The 14641-nt window shown below is 34.1% G+C and overlaps 1 protein-coding gene across 1 annotated transcript in view; it reads right to left on the reverse strand.

The window, feature by feature from the left end:
- LOC111159066 (STT3B, catalytic subunit of the oligosaccharyltransferase complex) overlaps nt 1-14641 on the reverse strand; it is a 97023-nt gene that overhangs the window by 44930 nt on the left and 37452 nt on the right. Inside the window, exons 2-3 of the mRNA XM_022521445.1 lie at nt 9632-9740; nt 5516-5803 (exon numbers count right to left, since the gene is read on the reverse strand). Of these exons, the coding sequence (XP_022377153.1) occupies nt 5516-5803; nt 9632-9740 (397 nt within the window). The remainder of the gene's footprint in view (nt 1-5515; nt 5804-9631; nt 9741-14641) is intronic.

Raw genomic sequence — 14641 nt, forward strand, 5'->3', positions numbered from 1 at the left:
AAAATAAAATAAAATAAAATAAAATAAAATAAAATAAAATAAAATAAAATAAAATGCAGCATACCCATATAATGCATCATTCAGCCATTAAAAGGAATGAATTACTGATACATGTGAACAACACGAATGATAATGCTAAGTGAATGGAAGCCATACATAAAAGGTCACATATTTTACGTGGGTTTTACTTATATGAAAAATCTAGAACTGGTTAAGTTTATAGGGGCAGAAATTAAATTAATGGAGGGAAGGGGAATTGGGAAAATACAGTTTCTTCCGGGGTGATAAAATGTTCTGTAAGTAAGTAGAAGATATGAAAAAACACTAACTTATATACTTTAAAATGGATGAAATAGTGATTTTTTTGTTATATGAGTTTTGTCTCAATTTCCAAAAGTTAAATTTTTAAAATGGTGAAAGGTAATTAAAATACCAGCTAAGGCACTCTTGCTATGGTTCAGACTCATATGTTAAAAAACAACAAAAAGCAAAAAACTAAGAAATACAAGGGCACCTGGGTGGCTCAGCTGGTTGAGCGACTGACTCTGGATTTCGCTCAAGTCATAATCTCAGGGTCGGTAGTGAGATCAAGTCCCATGTCAGGCTCTGCACTGGGTGTGGAACCTGCTCAAGATTCTCTCTCCCTCTGACCCTCCCTACCTCTGCTTGCACATGCTCTCTCCAAAAAATTAAAAAATAAAACACAAAACTATACAGACAATACCACTTTTGTGTTTTTCTTCTCACTTCTGTGTTTCTTAAAAATATAAAGAAATTAAAGAAGTGATGAAATGCAAATGGTAATATCTGGGTGATGGTTTCTGTACATTATTTTTCTGTTTTCAAATTTCTAACAAATAGGATATATTATTTATTTATTTATTTTTTAAGATTAATGTATTTATTTGAGAGAGAGAGAGAGAGAGAGGATGCACGTGGTGAGGGGAGGTGTAGAGGGAGAGAGATTCTTAAGCTGACTCTACAGTGAATGCAGAACCCGATGCAGGGGTCAATCCCACATCTTAAAGATCACCACCTGAGCCAAAACCAAGAGTCAGATGCTTAACCCATTGTGCCACCCAGGCACTCCAGGATATATTATTTTTTTAATTATAAAATGTTTCAAATATATAGAAGAATAAAGAATAGACTTCTAAATGAGAATACTTATTTACTTCAGATGATTTTATTAAAAATTTTAACAACATAGTGGAATGTCCCTTAAAACTCCTTCCTCAAAAATCACTTACTCACACTATATTGAGACAACCACTACCATGAAGTTGATGTACATGATGGATATATATGCTATATTTTTACTCACAACATATGGTATGATTTGTACTGTTTAAAATTTAAATAAAGATACTGTACATATTGCACCTCAACTTATTTTTCCACTTGGCTTTATATTATAAAGATCTATCAACATTCATACATACTTTGAAAATTTTAAAGATTATATGTTAAAAGGCCTCAAACAGATGTTCCAAATTTTGTGTTTTTTCCTTTATGCACAAAATTAAGACTATGTTTTTAAACAGCAGCATTAGCAACATCCTACCGCTTGTCATCATATTCATCTCCATGGGTGTTTTCTTCTGAAATTCGAAATCAAGCAACCATCTACATTGTTGACTAAAACATTCTCCCCTGAAATTTCCAAAGTAAAAATTTCCAAGAGCTAAGTAATTTTAAAAGATGTAATTATTAAAGAGAAAAATAATGCATCCATTCACCTAGATACCTAAAAATATACTTAACACATAAAAAAGTATTCACATGTAAAATTTTTGGCCGTTTTCAACATTGAAAAAGTATGAGCAGAGGCTACAAGTAAAATAAAAAACAAATGCAAGCTTTAAGTTGAAGCCAGTACTAAGTAACATTCTTTTACGTGTTAAAAAGAACATTAAGTTGAGGTAACTTGGCAACATACTTCTGGTTTCTGGTTCCAAATATAAGGAATCATTCTATCCTAACAGAAAGTAAAAACCTGGACTGAAAAATCAACAACTCTTCCTGGATTTGTGAGGAAATGACAAAGGACAAATTGCTGCCCTCAAGATTAGAGATATACATGCAAACACAGTGTCACACCAGTGGGAACTGATATGGAAAACAGTGGGAGACACAGCACATAGGAAAACCTGAACTGTCTGAGGAAAGGCTGGAAGCTCAGTGTGGAAACTTAAAAAAGTTCAGAGTGAACCCATTCGTACAAAGGCCCCTACAATTCTGTAGGGTTTGCCTCTAGGAACTCCATCAGGTTCTTAAAGTAAATATAAGAAACAAATCCCCTTTCCAGTACAAGGAAGGGAAAGGAACCATTTTGAAATACGTCTGAACATTCTGTTCTTAACAAGGCCTGTCCTTGGAGAACGTATGTGGGGGAGGGGAAATATCCAACTCCAGTCAGCTCCAGCCAACCCTGTCTACTTAAGTAAGGCAGAGGGGAGGAGGGCAACACACTTACAAAGTCCACAATCCTGCTTACTAAAAGACTCAGACCTAATCATACAAGTACAGAATGCTTTCCCTTTCCATACACCTTAACTCTTATTCATCATAATTCCTTTTACCTAGTACATCAGGAAAAGAAAGAATGAATAGAGTATTTGAAACCATGACAGAGAATTCCCCAAACTAATGTCAGACACCAAACCAGAGATCCAGGAAACTTAAGCACTAAAGAAAAAATGCCAAAAATCCAACTACCCTGTACCAGGCACATCTCTGTCAAACTACAGAAAATTAAAAAAAAAATTCTGAAAAAAGCCAGAAGAAAGACACCTTACCTAGAGGGACAAAAATTACATGACGCCTACTCAGAAACCAACCAAGCAAGAAGAATAGAACAGAATCAGATATTTAAAGTACTGAGAGAGAAAAACACCAACCCAGAATTTTGTACCTTGTGAAATTATCCTTTAAAATTTAAGGAGAAATAAGGACTTTTACAGACAAACAAAAATTCAGAGAATTTGTTGACTGTAGGCCTGCCTTGCAATAAACATTAAAAGTTCTTAGAAGAAAATAACACATCAGAAAACTGAGATCTACATAAAGAAAGGAAGAGCACTGAAGATGGAATAAGTAAAAAATAAAAACTACTTCAGGGTGTCCAGGTGCTGGCTCAGCTGGTTAATGCATCTGCCTTTATCCTTCACAGATCAAAAACAAGACCCAAATTTTTGTTGTCTGCAAGAAACCTAGTTTAAACATAAAGATACATAATAGATTAAAAATGAATAGATGGCAAAAAAAAATATACCATGCTAACACTAATTGAAAGAAAGCAGGAGTAGCTATATTAATTTCAGATCAGACTTCAAAGTAAGTAAAGTTATCAGGGATAAGAAAGGCATTACATAATTATACATAATGACAAAGGGATTAATTTCTCCAAGAAGAAATAACAACCCTTAAAGTCTATACACCTAGCAACAGAGCATCAAACTAAGCAAGGAAAAAACTGATAGAAATGCAAGGAGAAATAGATGAATCCACTATCTTTGGAGACTTCAAAACCTCTCTCTCAGAAACAGACAGAAGCAGCAGCTAGATAATCAGTAAGGACGTAGGTGAACTCAAAATCATCAAAAAACTAGGTATCCTGGATCTACAAACTACTTCATCCACAACCAGGAAAATAATACATTCTTCTCAAGGCCACATACATGAAACATTCATCAAAATAAACCACATTCTGGGCCATAAAATACATCTGAACAAATTTAAAGAACTGAAATCAAATAATGTGCATTCTTAGCCCACAAAGGAATCAAACCAAAAAATTAGTAACAGAAAGATAACTAAAAAACTGGAATTAAACAACATACTTCTAAGTAACACACACGTCAAAGATTAACTCCCAAGAAAAAATTAAAAATATTACCTAAATAAAAATAAAAACACAATTTATTAAAATTTGTGCCATACAGAAAAAGTAGTGCTTATAGGGAAATTTATAGCACTGAATGCATATATTAAAAAAGAAAGATCTAAATTAGTAACCTAAGTTTCTATCTTAGGAAACTAGAAGAAAAAAAAAAAGGACAATTTAAATCTAAAAGAAGTAGAAGAAAAAAGAATTACAAAGAAAATCAATAAAACTGAAAATAATAGAGATAAATCAATGAAACCAAAAACTGGTTCTTTGAAAGATCAACAAAATTAGACTTTAGACAAAGAAAAGAAAGAGGACATAAATTACTATTAGAAATGAAAGAAGTAATATTATTACTGATCCCATGGACAGTTTATTAAAAGGATAATAAGGGGAATACTAAGAACAACCTTATGTCCACAAATTTGATTACCTAAATGAAATGGACCAAATCCTTTTAAGACAAAATCTGCCAAAACTCACACAAGGAGACAATCTAAACAAACCTGTATCTATTAAAGAAATTTACCCCATAATTAATAATAACCTTCCAAAATAGAAAGCACCAGGCCAAGATGGGTTCACTGGTGAATTCTACCAAACATTTAAGGAAGAAATTATACCAATTCTCTATAATCTCTCAGAAAATAGAAGTGAATACTTTCCTAATTCATTCTATGAGACCAGTATTACCCTAATATCAAAACCAGGCAAAGACATTGTAAGAAAACTACAGACCAATATATATTATGAACATAAATGTAAAAATCCTCAACAAAACAGCAAATCAAATCCAGCAATGTATTATAAAAATTATATGTCATGACCAAGTGAGATTTATCTCTGGTATGAAAAGCTGGTTCAACATTTGAAAATTAATTAATGTATCAAATAAAAAAAAGGAGGGGGATTACCAATAAATACAGAAAAAACACTTGACACAACCCATCCACTCCTGATAAAATCTATCAGCAAGCTAATAATAGAGTGGAGCTTTCTCAAGTTGATACATATCTACCAAAAATTTACAGCTACCATCATACTGAATGTTGAGAGGCTCAAAGCATTCCCACTAAGATCAAGAACAAAGCAAGGATGTCCCCTCTCACCATTCCTTTTGAACATCATGCTGGAAGTACTAGCTAATGCAAAAAGATAATAAAAGGTATATAGATTGGGAAGAAATAACTTGGCAACAGCAAAATAATGCTAGTTTTGCAACAGAACTCAAAATCCCAAGCCATTAAATCACATTTCAACTTTCCTAAGTATTTTTGACCCTTTTCCCCACTCAAAAAGAAACAAACAAAATCGCTAGGTGGCTTTTTGATAGCCTCATTTTTGGAGCTATAACATATAAAGTCAGGATACATCATCATCATCTGTAAAACAGGTATAACAGAATTGATGTAAATGGATCATATACACATGGGCAGCAAGGAGAGGGAGAGTGCGCACAGGAGCAGTACATGACATTTTAAAATGTTATTCATTATTAAGTTTACTATGAACAGTAACAGATCCCTGTATGGGAACTATAATTGATAAAGGAAAAATATGTACAACCTATCGCATCTCCATACAAAGTTCGTGAATATTAAATGGAAGTAAAACATTGTTACTTACCCACAAGTAGTATGTGAACTGAAGTGCAAAAATAGCAATGCCTTCATTATCAAAGGAGCCAGCTACTGACCGAGAAATGTAACCTGGTACAATAGCAATAAAACAAGCAGCTAAAAGTCCTGCTCCTTGGTTCCAAAGTTCTCTGGTAAGCAGGAAAGTAGATATAGATGTAAGGCCGCTAAAAGTCGGTGCAAGGAACACACATACATCTCTTATATGAACAGTTATGTTCAATGTATTTAAAATCCAATGGATAAGGCCAGCTGTTATCATCAACCCTGGGTAAACCTAGGAAGATAAAAATGGAAAATTTAATTACATATAAAATAAGGTAGCTCAAAACACTAACATGAGTTCTTTTATTTTTTCACATTTTTTTTTTACAGTAAAAAGTCTGAGGATAAGGTCTCAAAACAGTTTGCCTTCTTCACCATACTCCTACACTACAAAATTAAACCTTCTTTTATATTGGATACGAAGGAAAAGCTCATATATGGAGCGACAGATATTTAAATAAAGGAAGATCAGACAGAATGAATCATTAAAAATGAAAATGTTTAGAAATGGAAAACTGTAGGCAAGTTTCTTGTTGATAGTACGAACTATTTTGTCACTATAAAACAGGGTCTTAGTCTAACTTGCTCTTAAGTTTGGGGTTTTAACATTTTTTGCCCACACTTTTATATAAGGGAATAAGGAAAAAAAAAAGATAAGAAAAGTTATGTGCAATATTACGTATGTATCTTCCCTCCTTTCAAAGCCAAGATTTGGGATGTAAAAAAACTCTAGCTAGGAAGAAAAACCTAGTCAGCTGATGAATTCAAAGAAATATTTTGGGCCTCTTGGAAGGTTGAACATTTTTATACCACTGAAGGTACTTAAGGATGGAAGAGAATAATAAACTAGAAGAGACCAGTTAACAGTTACACTCCTTATCCTCATCCTAAAACAGGAAGAAGAAACATTAGGAGGATTCAGAGAAAAACAAGTAGGATATTATTTTTGAGCTATTCACAGGTGATTAAAATGTGTAATTACATTTCCATCCTTATCTAAATCCTAAAAGATTCTTTCCTTTCTCCATCACAGAACTACAAAAAAAGTTATAAATTTCCTTTCCCAGCTATACTATTTAAGACTGCAAACTCCCTATGGTCTTTAGACCTTTCCCCTTGCTTTTTCTCCTTCATACTTATCACTATTTCACATACTTTTTATGTCACTTACTTTATTGTCTATTAACACCCTCACAAGAATATAAGCTCTGGAAGAGCAGGAAAATCTTCCTCAGCACCCAGAACAATGATTTGGCACAAAATGGACACACAATTCCCGTTGAGTTACATGGAAGGAGAATGGAATTAAAGAAGGGTGTAAAGTGTGGCAATCATCACAGTTCTTAAAAATTAAATTTTGTTCCTTTTCACATATAATACCAAGTTCCAGTGTATGGCTTTGACAGTCATATTCAAAGAAAATGAAAATAAGTCCAAAAATACCTCTAAAGGTAGTCAATACATCCATGATAAGATGGCAGACTAAGCTGACACACAAAATATAGCCAAAACACATACAAAAAAAACCTGCCCAACAACAACAAAAAAAACATATTTAAGCTCAAAAGAAAGAGAAATCTCCAAAGATAAAGAGGGAATTCAAAGCAGGTACCGATGCCAAAAGAGGAAAAAACCACTCCAGGCCGGATACACACCTTAGGGGCTGGAGGTTGGTAGGGTTACTGTTCAATACAGGGATCAGAGAAAATGCCTAATTCCCAGCACAAATCCAGGGCCTGTTTATGAAACTAGACAGATTATAACCATCCACAAGGGAAGTAGTAAGGAACTTTATGTCTTACTTCCAAAGCTTTGAATAGAAACAAAATGAGAAAAACTCATTCAATACATTTGTGAATATGGGCTCCACATTTATAACAACTTCAGATGTGAGAAACTTCAAGCTAAGAAATAATAACCTCTGAAAACTGTCCTAGAACCAGTGAAACCCCTACGGGCTCTAGTGAAAGCAAATGAGAAAGATTTTTATAGAAGTGGTCGTAAATACTAGGACACCAGGAGTCTCAGAAAACAAACTCCCAGTAAGGAAGAATTCAAAATAAAAAGTTATAAACACCAGAAACAAATTATTGTCATCAAATATTACAATCAGGTACATAACAAGATGTGCACGATGAAGTGCAGATAATAGCCATCTACCACAACATCTCTTATCACTCAATACCTTTCTAATTTGCCCTGGAGACCATGACTCCTCTCCTTGTTTCTGTATCTCTGTTTACACCAAGGATAAGAAAATGCCCCCAGATTAGAAACAACATTTTACTATCATGGAGAACATATTCTTTCCAGAGAGGGAACATTTATAAGATGTGGCTATATGCTACACCCCAATCAAGTCTCAATAAATTTCAAATTCAAGTCTCAATAAATTTCAAAGGACTGAAACTACAGAATTTGTTCTCTAACCATAAGTATAAAGCAAAAAAAGATAACTAGGAAGTCCTCCTATGTTTAAAAGTTAAACACAATTCTAAATAATCCATGAAGCAGCAGGAATGATAATGGAAATTGAAATAAATTCCAACTTGAATGAAAATAAAAGTACTAGTATAGGGGGGCGCCTGGGTAGCTCACTGGGTTAAATCCTCTGCCTTCAGCTCAGGTCATGATCCCAGGGTCCTGGGATCAAACCCCACATCGGGCTCTCTCTGCTCAGTGGGGAGCCTGCTTCCACATCTCTCTGCCTGCCTCTCTGCCTACTTGTGTCAAATAAATAAATTAAAAATCTTAAAAAATAAATATCAAATAAATAAATAAAAATCTTAAAAAAAAGTATTACATATCAAAACTTAGGCTTTATAAATGTAGCTAAAACAGGGATTAGTGGGAAATTTATAGCTTTAAAATAAAGAGATTAATAACAAAGAACAGTTATTGAGCAAACTATATTAAGAAGTCAGAAAAACATCAAAATAAACTCAAGAAAATGGAAGGAAGGAAATAAATTGAAATTAATACAATAAAAGACAAACACTAATAAAGATAATCAATAAAGCCAGTTTCTTTGGTTTAGAGATCTAATAAAATTGATAAACCTTTGACAAAATATCAAGGAAAAAATAAGACTAAACACATATTTCCCCAAAGATATCTTGTACTTTCTCGGGGCGCCTGGGTGGCTCAGTGGGTTAAGCCTCTGCCTTCAGCTCAGGTCATGATCTCAGGGTCCTGGGATCGAGCCCCACATCGGGCTCTCTGCTCAGCAGGGAGCCTGCTTCCCCCCTCTCTCTCTGCCTGCCTCTCCGCCTACTTGTGATCTCTCTCTCTCTCTGTAAAATAAATAAAATCTTTTAAAAAAGAAAAAAGATATCTTGTACTTTCTCTTCAACATTCTCCTTACATTCCAGATCATAAAAATATTTCCCTTATGTCATATTGTGAATATAATAGCTCCCCATGAGTTATGATCAGTACTCAATTACCTAAAGTAACTTAGGGCAGCTTTAGGACCTAAAATTTAAAAATTATCTGGGGGTGCCTGGGTGGCTAAGTCGATTAAATGTCTGACTCCTGATTTTGGCTCAGGTCATGGTCTCAGGGCTATGACACCGAGCCGGGCTTTGGGCTCTGCACTGGGCGTGGAGCCTGCTTAAAATTCTCTCTCCCCCTTTCTGTCTACCCCCTCTACTCCCTCCAAAATAAATAAATAAAATTATCTGATTCTTCTAAATGTCTATTTTCTTCCAGAAAGTATTATTTTCAATAAAGTTGCTATTGAACAAAACAAAACCACAAATAACCTTAAGATGTACTGTGATAAGAAATGTCTCCTCCCAGACTCCACTTGCCAAAAATAATGGGTAGTGTGAGATAACCCAAACAAGTATAGGGAAAGGGGTGGGGGAGAAGAAGGGAGTGTCAAGAAGAGATTTAGTATATTAAATACTAAACAGCCACAGAAAATTGTATTAGTTAACTCTACAAAGGTTTTAAGAATCTCCATCACCTTAGCAACTAATAATTTACTAAAATAACTATAAAACTTATGATTAACATAACTATTATGAGTAACATAAATAACTGCAGATATACTTACAGTACCACCTACTATTCTTCCTAGTGGATACCATGCTCTTTCATCAAACCAATTTAAAAATTCATAGAACCCATGAGATGCAAGATGATGTGTTGATCTATAGTTAAACCTAGAGGAAAGAGGAAAAAAGGAAATGTTATGAAAGTCTGCACACTAGAAAGAAACAGCCCTATCTTTCTATTATAAACGTAAATATCTTTATATTTAACTCTAAGGCTACATACATATTTCTTTCATAGAAATTGACATTATTCTCCAAGGAATAGGCTTATACCACTTATATAAAACCAAAAACAAAGACCTTCCCCGCAAAAAAGCCACGCCTACAAAATTAATAATGCTCAAATTAACATTTGGCCATTGCTTAAAGTACAGGTGGTGGTACACAGTTATGCATTTGACCAAAAAAAGGTGAGGGCACACAATTCACCACATGGTCCAAGTCAATGACTCTCAAAAGGTTAAGAACCACTAACAGAAGACAGTATCAAAATGAAAGGAGCACACTTGACATGATTGCCTCCAATCCTACAACCCTAAAAATTATAGGAATAAAGAATAAGTTATAATAGCACTAGACCATAAGAGAATAAAGTATAAATAAACTATAAGAGCAATGCAAAACAAGGATATGACCTTCAGGAATGAGAAATTTAGTCAATGGAAGACAAAAGACAAATGAGAAGAAATGCACAGCATTTTTAGATGAATTTCATCAAATACAAAAATAGCACACCCACTGGAGAAAAGTAAGCAACACGAAAGCTATGCATCAAAACAAATGGAAGAATACCATAGGAAGCAGAAACAGGACTATCTTGCAGAGACCAAGACAAGCCACAGCTGACCGAAAGGATGTAATAACTGTAAATATATACACACTCAACAGTAGAGCACTTAAATATATTAAGCAAATGTAGCAGATCCAAAAGCAGAGACAGTAATGCAATAAATATTGGGGGACTTCGATATCTACTTTCAATACTGGATAGAACATAAAGAGAGATAAGGCAATACTGGACTTGAACCACACTTCAAACCAAATGGATCTAGCAGATTAATACAGAACATTACATCTGACAGTGGCAGAACACATATTATTCTTAGGCATGCACAGAATTTTCTCCAGAATATGTTAGGTCACAAAACAAGTCTTAGCAAATATAAGATGACTGAAATTATATCAAGTATCTTTTCCAGCCACCATAGTAACACTCTAGAAATAAAAAAAGAAAGTGGAAAATTCACATATGTGTGGAAATTGAAAATATTGTCCTGAACAATCAACAGGTCAAAGGAGAAATAAAAGGGACAATAAAAAATGTCGAGATAAACACAATAAGATTGCAACATAGCAAAACTTACAGAATGCATGAAAAGCAGATTTAAGAGGAAAGTTTAGAGTAATAAACATCTACATTAATAAAAAAACAGATCTCAAATAACCTAATTTTACACCTCAAGGAACAAGAAAAAGAATAAACTATGCCCACAGTTAGCAGAAGAAAGGAAATAAAAAGATCAGAGCAACGATAAATGAAATAAAATCTAGAAACACAAAAGAAAGGTCAACCAAACTAAGAACTGGTGTTTTTGAAAAGATAGGCAAAACTGACAAACCTTTGGCTAGACTAAAAGAGAGAAGACTCAGATAAATACAATCAGAAATGAAAGGCGAGATATTATAACTGATACCACAAAAATACAAAGGATCATTAGAGACTACTATGAACAATTATATACCAACAAAGCAGACAACCTAGAAGAAATGAATAATTAAAAACATATAGCCTACATCAAGACTGAACCAGAAGAAATAAAAAATCTAAACAGACCAATAACAAGGAGACTGAATCAGTAATCAGAAGCATCCCCCAAAGAAAATCCCAACAAGATGGCTTTAATGGCAAATTCTACCAAACATTCAAAGAATAACTAATGCTAATCCTTCTCAAACTCTTCCAAAAAATCAGAGACAACACTTCCAAACTCATTTCCTGAGACCAGATATGTCCTAACAAAGCCAGATGAGGGCACGACAGGATACAAGATTACAGGCCAATGTCCCTGATGAACATACATGTAAAAATCAAGAAAATACTAGCAAACTGAATTCAATAGCACATTCTTCAATACATCATGATCATACAGCATCATCAACAGGTATATATCCTTGGCAGTCAAGAATGGTTCAATGTATGGCAATCAATGTGATAGACCATATTAACAAAAATGAAGGAAAAAAATCACATGATCATTTCAATAAATGCAGAAAAGGCATTTGACAAAATTCAACCTCCTTTCACAACAAAAACTCTCAACAAATTGGGTGCAGAAAGAAGGTACCTTAACATAATAAAGGTCGTATCTGACAAGTCCATAGCTAAACAACCTACTTGATGGTGAAAGTTTAAAAGATTTTCCTCTAAGATCAGGAGCAAGACAAAGGAAAGCACTCTTACACTACTATTCAACACAAAGCTAAAATCCTAGCCAAGCAATCTGGCAAGAAAAAGAAATAAAAGGCATCCAAATTGGGAAAGAAGAAGCAAAACAGTTTGCAGAAGACACAATCTTATATGCAGAAAAACCCAGACTCCACCAAATAACTGTCAGAACTAATAAAAAGAATTCAGTAAAGATGCAGGCTAAAAAATCATCATTCAGAACTCAGTTGCATTTCTGTGCATTAACTGTGAAATATCTCAACGAGAAATTAAGGAAACAACCCCATTTACAATAGCATTAAAGTCAATATACTACTTAGGAATAAATTTAACCAAAGTGGAAGATCTGTTCACTGAAAACTATAAAATGAAAGACAAAGTAAATGGAAAGATACTCCATGTTCTTGGATTGAACCAGTATTATCGTTAAAATGTTCACAGTATCCAAAGCAATCTACAAATTTGATGCAATCCCTATAAAAATCAAAACATTTTTCACAGAAAAAAAAAATCCAAAAATGTTTATGGAACCACAAAAGACTTTATCCAAAGCAGTCTCGATAAAGAAGAAGGTGGTATCACAAAGATGGAGGAATCATTCTTCCTGACTTCAAACTCTATTACAAAGCAATAGTAATCAAGACAGTATGGTACTGACATTAAAAAGAAAGAAACAAACCAATCAGAGTAACAGGACCAAGAAATAAACCCACATACATGGAGTCAACTAATCTTTGACAAGGGTACCAAGAACAAATAATGGGGAAAGAATAGTCTCTTCAATAACGGTGTTGGGAAAACCTAGATATTGTATGTAAAAGAATAAAAGTGGACCCTTACCTTACAACACACACAAAAATTAACTCAAAATGCATTACAGACTTACAGGTAACACCTGAAACCAGAAAACTCTAAAACAAACAAAAAACAGAAAAAAAGTTCCTGAACACTGCCTTTGGCAATGATTTGTTGGGGGGGTGGGGGGACACCAAAAACAAGCAACACAAACAACAAAACTAAGACTGTATCCAACGAGAAAGTTTGTGCAAAGCAAAGAAAAAAAGAAACAATATGAAAAGGCAACCTATGGAATAAAAAAAATTTGCAAACCATATATCTTTTTTTTAATAATTTTTTTTAAAAAACATATAATGTATTATTAGCCCCAGGGGTACAGGTCTGTGATTCACCAGGTTTACACACTTCACAGCACTAACCATAGCACATACCCTCCCCAATGTCCGTAACCCCACCACTCTCTCCCTAACCCCCCTCCCCTGAGCAACCCTCAGTTTGTTTTGTGAGATTAAGAGTCACTTATGTGCAAACCATATATCTAATAAGAGGTTAATTTCTAAAATATATAAGGAACCCATGCCACTCAATAACAACAAAAACCTCCTCAAATAAAAAACAAATTTGATTTAATAATGGAGCTGAACAGACATTTCTCCAAAGACATACATATGGTCAACAGACATATGAAAAGGTGCTCAACATCACTATCTACCCGGGAAATGTAAACCAAAGCCACAATGAGATACACCTGACACCTATTAGGATGACTATCATCAAAAAGATAAGAGGTAACAAATGTCAAGGGTTTGAGAAAAGGAAACCTTGTACAGGGATGGTGGGAATATAAATCGGGATGTCCATTATGGAAAACAGTATGGAAGCTCCTTAAAAAATTAAAATGGAACCACCAGCAACCCTATTTCTGGGTATAAATCCTGAAGAAAAAAATCAGTATCTGGAAGAGATATCTGCACTCCCATGTTTACTGCAGCGTTCTTCATAATAGCAAAGATATGGAAACAACCTAAATGTCTGTCAATGGATGAATGCAAAAAAAATGTAAATATATATAAGGGACTCTTATCTGCCACAAAGCAGAAGGAAATCTTGTCATTTGGTTTGTAACAACATCGATCAAACTGGAGGGTATTATATTACGAAAAAATAAGCCAGACAGAGAAAGAGAAATACTATATGGTATCAATTATAAGTGGACTACTAAAAGAAAAAAATGTTTAACTCAATAGACGGTGGTTGCCAGGGGATGTGGGAATGGGACGACTGGGGAGATGATGGTCAAGAGGTACAAACTTTCAGTCATAACATGAATAAATTCTAAGGATTTAATGTACTACTTGGTGACTATAGTTAATAATACTATATTATATACTTGAAATTTGTTGAATAGATCTTCAGGAACCTCATCTAAACAAAAGTAACATGAAGAAATGCATGTGTTTATTAAATTGATTTCAGTAATTATTTCACAATGTAGGTCTATTAAATCATTTTATACAACTTTGTCGATTAAATTTCAATAAAGCTGGAAAAAGTATTACGAAAAAAATTAATCCGGAAAGTTTTCCCATTTCTCTTAACTGGGAAAAAGAAACCGCATACACAACTCAATAAATTTCAGAATGCTAAGGATAATTAGAAGTCTCTGGATTTTTAACCCACATCTCCAGTCCTCTTCCTGATTTCTGTACAGGCAGCCTCCTTTACCCAAGATCCTCTCATTAACTCTAACTCTCCCCAGGTGTCA

This window comes from Enhydra lutris, unplaced genomic scaffold (genome assembly GCF_002288905.1).
Source record: "Enhydra lutris kenyoni isolate GAN:26980312 unplaced genomic scaffold, ASM228890v2 scaffoldscaffold66, whole genome shotgun sequence".
NCBI lineage: Eukaryota > Metazoa > Chordata > Mammalia > Carnivora > Mustelidae > Enhydra > Enhydra lutris.